The sequence below is a fragment of the Gracilinanus agilis genome, chromosome 3 (genome assembly GCF_016433145.1).
Source record: "Gracilinanus agilis isolate LMUSP501 chromosome 3, AgileGrace, whole genome shotgun sequence".
NCBI lineage: Eukaryota > Metazoa > Chordata > Mammalia > Didelphimorphia > Didelphidae > Gracilinanus > Gracilinanus agilis.
Genome location: NC_058132.1, coordinates 129,844,382 through 129,855,094, shown reverse-complemented (window position 1 = coordinate 129,855,094; position 10,713 = coordinate 129,844,382). Strand labels below are relative to the sequence as shown.

Here is a 10,713-nt window from a genome sequence, read left to right as displayed (position 1 = left end):
ATATATATATATATATATATATATACATATATATATATATGTTTATAATTTTAAAACCAGGAGACTAGTTATTTGCTAGTCACAGGATACGGAGCAAGTCAGCTTTAGAACTTCTGTTTATTACTTCTCTCTGAAAGGGGATAGTAATATCTGCCAAGGGGCAGGGAGGTGGTACAGTGTGGATAGAGGGCCAGGCCTGGAAGTGCCTGGCCAATCCTGAGTTCAAATCTGGCCTCAGACACTTCTTAGCAATATGACCCTGAAAAAGTAATTTAACTCTGTTTGCCTCAGTTTTCTCATCTATAAAATAAGCTGGAGAAGGAAATGGCAAACTACTCCAGTATCTTTGTCAAGAAAATCCCAAATAGGACCATTAAGAGTTGGACACAACTGAAAAATGACTGAACAACATTATCTGTAAGATTTACCTCACAAATTACTAGAAAATAAAAATCAAAAGTAAAATCTAAATATGATCTATTTTCTTTTGTTCAAAATTCATACTTTTAAATCATACCTTTTATATTACTTTTTTTTCACATAATAAATAACTATACTAGTTTCCATATCTACAAAAATTTTTATATACATGATATTCACAGATACCAAGGATATGCTTGCTTTGGTAGGATAAATTTCCTAACCCCTGCCCCCATGCAAGGTAGGCAATTTTTTCCTTAAAAGGTATTGAAACTATCCTTAAAACACAATTGGCTCACTAAAGACTCAAGCTGTTGACATCATTTTTGGATTGAAAAATAGCCAGGAAGAGCTCCAAGTATTCCCTGATACTAACTGGTAGAAAATGATAGGCAACTCAAAGAAGCTTTGCTCAGCGGAATCAATCTGATGTGTTCCCAAAGCACATCCTTGTTGAATATATTTCCTGCTGTGCTAAGTAAATCTCATTTTGTTAAAATGTTGAATGGCCTATGAGTAACTCATTTTGTTTCAATATCAAACAAACATACAGGCTTCTGTATTGAGTTAGGCACAGTCAGAACATTTTGCTGAAACACTGAGTCTGGAATAGGCAGACTTTTATATATAATACTACTGCAGCCCACACTTTCACAGCATACAACTAACTAAAATATCCAAAAATACAAGAATTGGTTATGTTTATTCTTTGTTGACAATGAAAACTAATTTTGTTTCAAAGAACAAAATATAGAGTTGAAAGCTCTCATGCTAAGATTATACAGATTGCATTGTAGATACTATAGATAAGTCCTTTGATTATCATTACCAAATGATTAATAGAGTAAGATATACACTTGCCTAAGGTGTCTACTACTGTCATAGAGCACAGAATCCAAAAAGAAAAAAGATTCCTATAAATGATGATGTCCTACAGATGATAATGTTTGTGGAAGACACTGAGCTCCTTTATTCAAGACCCAGAACACCACAGAACATCTTTAATGAGATTCACAACCATTCACGAGAGTTCAGCCTAACAACTCATACAGAAAAATCTCGAGTGGATAATGAATGTCTATTGTCCAATCTGATATAAATTGGTAATTCAGCCCATACATTTGAACAGACACTGAAGATAGACAATGAGATAGGTCCAAAACTGAATAGGAAAAAGAGAACAAGCTGAATTCCATCTGAGAAATTATATAGTCCTTTCAGCAATTCCCAAGCTGCTTCCTGAGACAAAAACCCATCTTTTTGTCACCAGTATTCTCAAGGCTGCATTATGACTATGATTCAGAATATCACAATTACTGAAGAATCAAAAGTATATGTGTTGAGGGGACAAAGAGGCGAAGGGAGGGTCAAGCTTGATTATTATAATTATATAGCATTTGATTTCTATTGTTTTATTGCTGTTCTTTACATTTACACTGTTGCAGTCATTCTGTATATCATTTTCCTGGGTCAGCTCATCTCACTTTTATCCATTCATGTAATTTTTCCTATATTCCTCATATTCACTGTTACTTACAATATAATAATACTGCATCAGATTTGTGTACAGTCTCTTTAGCAATTTCCCAAATAACAGACATCTAATTTGTTTCCATTTCTTTGCTACCACAAAAATGCTGATAAGAACATTTTGGTGCATGTGGGATCATTAAAAATATCATTGTACTCTCTGGGATATGTTCCTAGCAATGGGATCTCAAAGGCAAAGAGAATGGACATTTCAATTCCTTTCTTAGCCCAGTTCCAAATTATTTTCCAATTCTGATGGACCAATAGCTATCTCTCCATAGTTCTTGCAGTCTGATCATTTCTATCTTTTGTCATCTTTGACAATTAACTGAGTATGAAGTGAAATTTCGGAATTTTTTGTATTTGTATTTGCATTTGTATATTCTTAGTAACCTGATCAGTCTTTCATATTGTTGTTAGTAGTTAGAAATTTTTCTTTTGGGAATTATTTGCTCATATCTTTGATCATTTATCCATTAGAGAATTTCTTTTAGTCTTATAAGTTTGTATTAGTATCCGAGATGCAGAGATTTTTTCCTCTAATCATTTCTCTTCTTATCCTAGTTGTGTTAATTTTGTTCCTGCAAAAGTTTTTCAACTCCATGTAATTTAAATTATCTATAGTATATTTCATGATGGCTCCCCCACCCCAAGTCATAGCTATAAAAATACATGATTTAATTCATTCAAAGCTAAGGATTTTAAAATTCTTGCTCTGTCTAATACTACACCTTGCTGCTTCTCTCTTTACTGTGGGTGAGTAAAGATGATCATATGTAAAAATAATATCTCTCAGACAGCAATATAGCTCTGATCAGACATTTGACCAAAAAGAGGGAGAGACATAAAGAAGGAGGGTGGCCTACTTTCTTATAGTTATGTTTTAGAAAAATAAGTCATACAGAGCTTTATCAGTGATCCTCAATATAAGGTACTTTCTTCAGTTAGGCTGCTTAGGGATTTGTTGCTCTTTATGTTTGTAAGGAAAGACCCAATAATCACAGATTTGGAAGATTTAATGGTTGAAAGCAGCAGGATTTTTTACTCCCCAAAAAGGCCACAGATGCCCTGTACACACTGTTGGAAGTTAGGAGATGTGCCATGGTTTCTTTCTAGCAATCACGTACAGTTTGAGCCGACTTTAATCACTTAAGAAAAATAATCACACTGCAAATGCCATCTGGGCAAAGAGGTTTTTTGGCAGATTGCTTGTGCAACCAACAGAGAAAGTACTAAAGACTAAAGCTTGACTTGGGGTGTGGGGTGGAGGGAAAAGTCAAGAAAAAAAGACTTCTTTAGCCAATATAAAAAGAAGAGACTGGAAGGAAAGCAACCTTCAGCTAGAGAAATGATTTCTTCGTTTGTGCAAGGAACCAAGAGAATAAGGTGAATGTGACCATATTCTTCTTTCCATTGCTTGTCATTGCTTGTAAAGGTTCATCTAATCATACAGTGTTCAAAGTTGCTAGAAGAATGAACTGAAAAAAATGAGTCATGACCTCTTACTAAATTTTCAGTTTCACAACATATGTGATGGTCTACAGCTGATATATCAAATAATAGAAAGAGGATCTTGTTCAGTTGTTTTCTGTTATGTCTAACTCTCTGTAACCCCATTTTGTGTTTTCTTGGCAAAAATGCTGGAATGTTTTGTCACTTCCTTCTCCACCTCATTTTACAGATGAGGAAATTGAGGCAAAAAGGGTTAAGTGACTTGCCTAGGGTCATACCACTCTGAAATATCTGAGGCAAGCTTTGAACTCAGGAAGAGGAGTCTTCCTGGCTCCAAGACTGTCACTCTATCCACTGCACCACTTAGCTTCTCTTAGAAATTGGGGCTTTTAAAATCATATTTAAGTATCTTTGAGGGCTATATGTTGTTTTAAAGAAACAATGCATTAATATTATTTATGTTTTATTGCATTTTCATTTTTAACATTTCATTATTAACTATTTTCCAATTACATTTTAATTCCATTAAGGCCTCAAAATTAGGAGTGTTGTAGGATCCATGTATTTGACACTTCTGGCCTATAGAATGTAAAAACTCCAAATTTGTTCATTTTCTCTGGGCACTAAAAAAACCTCAAAGATGTAAAGGAGAACCATCCATAGCATGTGGTAGAGACAAACATCAAGTCCATGAAGGATGAACCCTCCTTACCTCTCTAGTACAAATGATTCAATAGGTATTTTGTTGTTTAATCTTTTTTTCAGTTGTGTCCAACTATTCATATCCCCAATTTAGGGTTTTCTTGGCACAAGATACTGGAGTGGTTTGCCATTTCCTTTTTCTAGATCATTTTACAGATTAAGAAACTGAGGCCAACAGAGTTAAATGACTTGCCTAGGGTCACACAGTTAGAAGTGTCTGAGGCCAGATTTGAACTCAGAAAGATAAGTCTTCTTGACTCCAGGTCCTTTAAGTTAATGTTATATATTTTTTAAAAATTCAAATCAGATCAGTTAACATATATAAAACATTCTGCAAATCTAAAATTGCTCTATAAATGTCAACTATCAAAATGAAAAAGATAGAGAGGACACTTGAGGATGTTATGCGATTGAGAGTTGAGGTCCACTAAAGAAAATGTGGGCTCTGTAAGACAATGGTTACAGAGCCTGCCAATGTGTTATTGGACATGAAGGCGTACAACTCTGAGGGGAACCACAGGAAAAGGCAGTTTATTCTCACCACTGCTTAATGTTGCCAAGACTGTCCAAAGTTGCCGCTCCAGGAGACTGCTTATGTGAGCAGATTTGTCTTTTCCTCAAAAGCCATACTAAAGACTCCCATGGTCCATGAAAAAAGTATGTTTGCTCTTTCTGGGCACCAGAGCACAAAAAGTCTTCCAATGTTAGTTGGATTATTATTCCCCTATTATACCTTTCTACTGTTCAGAAAACTCCTATGAAGAGGGCATGAATTTTTGAGAAACAAAATACACTGTAAACACGATCAATAGAATGGTTTTAAAGGATAGGTCTGGGGGAGGAAAGAGTTTACAAAACCTCCAGTGGTCTCTTTAGATAAATTTATTCACCTTGAAGATCTTGAAGAATGCAGGCTTGGCTACAGGAATAAAAAAAGCCATTGTGGTACCTATTGTTCAGGTAGATCCTGGAGAAGCCTGGGGAGGTAGTCAAAACCTTAATAATACTCATTCCAGGAAACATTTTTTAGAATAAGCCAACAAAAATCTATGATCAGCTAAAGGAAAGACCTTAGCCAGAACAATTCAAGTTTCCTTAAGGTTCGGTGAGCAGAGATTTGAAAACACTAAAAACTCTAGAGAGTAAGATAATGCTCACCTTAGAAGAAAAAGATTGTGAATTAAGATGTGGAAGAAGGAGAAATCACTTTAAAAAATTAGGTCATTCAAAGGCATTTACTCTTGGCAAATGGAAAAATAAAATCACAAAACACTAGAGATTCTGTTATGCCCATCATAAGTTTTGATTTTGTTATTTGAATATTTATTTTACTACTATTACAAACACATTCATCCAACTTTTGTTTCCCTTTGGAATTCTGGATATTAGTAAATGGTGTATATGTGCAGTTTATCCTTGAAACTAAACTAAAATCAGAAGGTTATCAGTTTTTCCTTTAGTTAGCATCAGAACAAAGGAGATAATTATATTGGCCAATTAACCACCTTACAAAATGGTGCCAGGATTAGAATATCCAAAAGTAACTTGAATTTTTGAAGTGAGAAAGTACTAGCAATACTGGGTCGAAGGTACTAGAGCACTTTTCTTTTGAAGTAGCAGAAGAAATTGCTGTCATAAATATCATGTGTAGTCAGCAAAAAGTGATGGTGTACATTCATTAATATGTAGATTATAGATTCTGTTTTTACTCACTTATTCAGTGATCAAATGAGTCCTCCAAAAAAGGAGGACATCCTTACCAAATGTAAGACACTTCAGTTGCAAAAGATAAATTATTCTCATTACCAAGAACTCATCAAAGGGTTCTCTAAATAGTGAACTATCAATGAACCTTCCTTACAATTATGATGTTTGGAACATCAGAAAAGCCTTCTTGAACTCCTGCTGATATACTATGATACTTGGTCTACACTTATTCTTGGAAGCTAGACCTTCACCAAGCCAAGAGAAAGTAATCAACTCAGATTCTTCACCCATATTTGCTTTTATCAGATCATATTTGCGGAAAAAATAAAGCAAATTTACAGGTCACAAATCAAGTGAAAATTCAACCATCCTTGATTAAATGTGCTTGTTTTAAAAATTCAAAATGAATTAAAATGTGGGAACCTATACAAATAGATCCCAGAAGAAAAAATCATTCTTGGAGTAATGTAATTTCTTTTCCTTTTCTTTTTAATTCAAAAATTCTAAATTTGCCAGTAGTAGGGGACATGATGTCAACTCATTCTTCTGAGAGGTTAAACTTATTTCAGTAGATTCATAGTCTTACAGATATATGGGATACAACTGATAAATGGTCAAAGGATATGAATAGGCAGTTTTCAGATGAAGAAATCAAAGCTACCAATAATCATATGAAAAAATGTTCTAAATCCCTCTTTATTAGAGAAATGAAAAATAAAACAACTTTGAGGTGTTACCTCAAAACTGTCAGATTGGTCAATTTGACAGTAAAGGAAAAATGATAAATGTTGAAGGGAATATGGCAAAATTGGGACACTAATGCATTACTGGTGGAGTGGTGAATTGATCCAACCATTCTGGAGGGCAATTTGGAATTATGCAAAGAGCTATAAAAGAATGCATACTTTTTGATCCAGTAAAACCCTATGGGGTCTGTATCCCAAAGAGATAAAAAAAAAAGGGAAAGGACCTGATTGTACAAAAATATTTATAGCTGTTTTTTTTTGTGGTGGCAAAGAATTGGAAACTAAAGTGTGTTCCTCAATTGGGGAATGGCTAAACAGATTGTGGTATATAATGGTGATGGAATACTATTGTGCTATAAGGGATGATGAGCAGAATGATTTCAGAAAGAGCTAGAAAGACCTAAGGAAACTGATGCAGAGTGAAATAAGCAGAACCAGGAGATCATTATTCAAAGTAACTGCAACATTGTGAAACGATCAAGTGTGATAGACTTTGCTACTAATAGAAAAACAATGATCCAGGGCAATTCTGAGGACTTATGAAAAAGAATGCTATCCACCTCTGCAAAAAGAACTGTTAGAGTAGAAATGCAGATGAAAACCTATGATTTATCACTTTCTTATTTGAGTATATCTTTTGGGGTTTTGGTTCTATAAGATTATTTACTTACAAAAATGAATAATATGGAATTTTTTGTGATAATATATGTATAACCAAGATTGAATTACTTGTCAGCTCTAGGAGGGGAGAGGGAAAAAGAGAAGGTGACAATGTGGCTCATATAACTTTGGAAACTTACATGGAAATTTATTAAAATGTAAATAAAATAAAATCCTACCTCATGCAAAAAACGTATAAGGAATAAATTGTAATTTACTTTTAATTTCGCTACTTAGTTTTGTCTGACTTTAAATCTGTACCATTTATTCGAGTATTTCAAATCACCATGGTGAAATTTATATTATTTTTCAAGGGATATTGAAATATAACAACCAAATATTAATTAAAAACTGATTTGAAATTTCTAATTTAATTTTTTAAAAAGAAAACCGATTTATTTATACAACTTTTACTTTTTATCTTACTCCATTTATGACAAGAGTTTCTGTTGGTTCATATACTGTGTAACTTTAATATTAGTGGAAACTTTATGAAAAGTAGATGGGAGGTCACATAGTTTGATTCCTTACAAGTTATTTCATAAAGTCTTATTACCAAGCCTATCCACTCAAGTCAAGAGACATAAGTATACATATAAAATAAAGAAAAACATCTATATAAAATAAAGAAAAAAACTTTTAAAATGTAAATTTTATAATATATAAAAACATACATTTTAACTTCAATCAGAAGGTCCTTACTCTTTAGGTCTATATTAAGAATTTTTAATATTTTAACACATCATTTTATGAAATTTACCCAGGTGCAGAGGCATAAAGCCTAATCTGAATCAAATGAATTAACTGTAATGTCATCTCCTGGCTACTGTTATGCTTTGGGCCATAACCATGCTTGGATTCATGACATCTTGTATCCATGCATAATGAGAATGAATCAAGGGTGGGCTGGCAAATATATTTTCAACTAGCTTTCAAGAGGAAAAAGTGTGTTAGTTTAATCTACATTATTTAATATTTTCTCCATTTTCTTAAGAGTAGACAATCATATGATAGACTTTTCTACTAACAGCAATACAATTATCCAGAACAATTCTGAGGGACTGTTGTTGTTTTTGTTGTTTTTATTTTTATTTATTTATTTTTTAATTTTAATTTTGAATATTTTCCCCTAGTTACGTGTTTCATGTTCTTTCCCTCTACCCCAAACCCCCTAACCCCCTTAGCCTGTGCACAATTCCACTGGGTTTTACATGTATCATTAAGACCTAATTCTATATTATTGATAGTTGGACTAGAGTTATCGTTTTGTGTCTACATCCCCAATAATATTCCCATCAGACTATGTGATCAAGCAGTTGTTTTTCTTCTGTGTTTCTCCTCCCACCATTCTTCCTCTGAATGTGGCTAGTTTTCTTTCTCATAAGTCCTGAGGGACTTAAAAAAAATGGTATCCACTTCCAGAGAAAGAACTGTTGGAGTAAGAATACAGATAGAAGCATATAATTTATCACTTGTTTATTTGGGTTTATATTATTTGCATGATAATACATGCATTACCCAGATTGAATTGCTTGCTAGCTCTGGGAAGGGGTAGGGAAGAAGGGAGAGAGACAATTTAGATCATATAACTTTAGAAAAGTCATGTGGAAATTTATTAAATTCTTTAATAAGAGTAGACAATCAACAAAACAATAAACCAAGTCCTGATTTTTAGCTTTTCCAGTTTCTAAAGTGTAAATGTTGACACTGAAAATTTAATAATTTCCTACTTAATCAGTATGATCTGGCTCCAACACACCCCTTGAGTGTTATTGTTATATAGTATTAAAATAGTAAATAAATACATCTCTACATGTATTTTATACATGTGAACATATATACATATACACATATTTGTCATGTATGTATGAATTTATTTTCATTATATATATAATATTTAACCATTTAAATTGTACTTACTCATTTAATTTTATTTTATTCTCCAAATGGCCAATTCTGTTAAATTATATATGGAAGATTCATTAGAACAAATTAAAGTGAGACAACTTAAGTAACAAAGTATTTTCCATAGCCCATTTAGTCTAATATCTTATCTTTTAAATCTTGTAGTTAAAGAAAGAGAATTTGGGAGAAAATATATTTCCAAAAGCATCTTACCTGCTTCCCATCTAGGGTATACAGGCGCTTAACCACTCCTGAATCCAGTTTGATGGCATCGGTTATATCGGTGAGAACCTGTTCAAATGAATGGGCAGTCTTCTTGTTCAGCAGAATCCGGACAGCTTTGCGTGGCTTCACACCACTTCTGATGATGGTGACTAGTTTGGGCCGGATGAAATCTTTATTCTCCCTCACATCCGAGGGGCTGCCTTTGGCAGTGGCAAGTGAAGACACCGTACGGGAAGCAGAGGTTGTCTTGACATTTACTGACCAGTTAGGATTTACATTCTTGGTGTACTCCAGTTTTTTGAAGGGTTCAATTGAACCACACACATAACTCTCTCCTAGAAAAGGAAAGGGAAAAAAATCATTCATTTATTTAGTGAATGCAAACTAATTTCCTTTTTCTCCTTATCCTCTTGTTTCTTCTCCTCTTAAAAAGGAAAAGGCTTAAAGAGTCAACTATAAAATTGAAAAAAAAAGAAAGTGTGGCTTAATGGTTAATAATCAGGGAATATAAGATGGTCACTTCTAGTGTAGCTCAATCAATGACATGCTGGATTAATTTGAATTCAAAACTTTTGTACAATGATTATTATAAATAAGGCACTGTGCCAGATGATATCAAGATGAAAAATGATAGCCTCTGCCCTCAAAGAACATTCAATCTAGTGAATGAATAAAAATTATTAAATATTTATTACATGCTGCCACTGTCCTAAGTGCTATTGATGCAAACAGAAAAGTGAGTGAGATCATATTATAATTAAGGTAGACAATATATATAACAGAATTCAGCTTCAGGATAGAAGGAAAGAGATGGAAGTTCTTAAGGTTCAATAGAAGGACGGATGGCAAAATAAAGAAATACTGAAGAAAAACGTGTGGAGACATATATGAAAATAACTAAAATATTAATCAACATATAATTAAGTGTATAAAAGAAGTCATAAAGAACAGCAGAACCAACTTGAAGGAAGAACTAACTAGAACCAGACCTTGAAGGATGAGAGAATTTTCATCAAGTAGAGCTGTGTAAGGAATTCATTCCAGGCAGGTAGGACAATCTATACAACTGCAGAGAGGTATGAGATGATGGGCTAAGAGCAAGCAGAGTACATACTGCAACTTGGATGAATTGTATGTGAAGGAGAGTAATATGAAAGAAGACTGGAAAGGTTGGATGAAATATGTTTATCAAACATCTCAAATACTAAGTTAAGGAGTTTGTATTTTATCTTGTAGCCAATGAAAATAGAATTTTGAGAAGAATAATGACATAAAGAGACATGCATTTGGAAAATGAAGAGCAGAAATAAGGACAGATTGGAGAATGGAGACACAAAGTGACAGAGAGCAGTGAGGAATCTATTAC

At 33.5% G+C, this 10,713-nt stretch overlaps 1 protein-coding gene across 8 annotated transcripts in view; it reads right to left on the bottom strand.

Annotated features, from left to right (window-relative positions):
- DCLK1 (doublecortin like kinase 1) overlaps positions 1–10,713 on the bottom strand; it is a 400,305-nt gene that overhangs the window by 369,915 nt on the left and 19,677 nt on the right. For all 8 annotated transcript variants that reach the window (XM_044666088.1, XM_044666090.1, XM_044666091.1 and 5 more), the window contains exon 2: positions 9,336–9,682. In XM_044666088.1, coding sequence (XP_044522023.1) covers positions 9,336–9,682 — 347 coding nt within the window. The remainder of the gene's footprint in view (positions 1–9,335; positions 9,683–10,713) is intronic.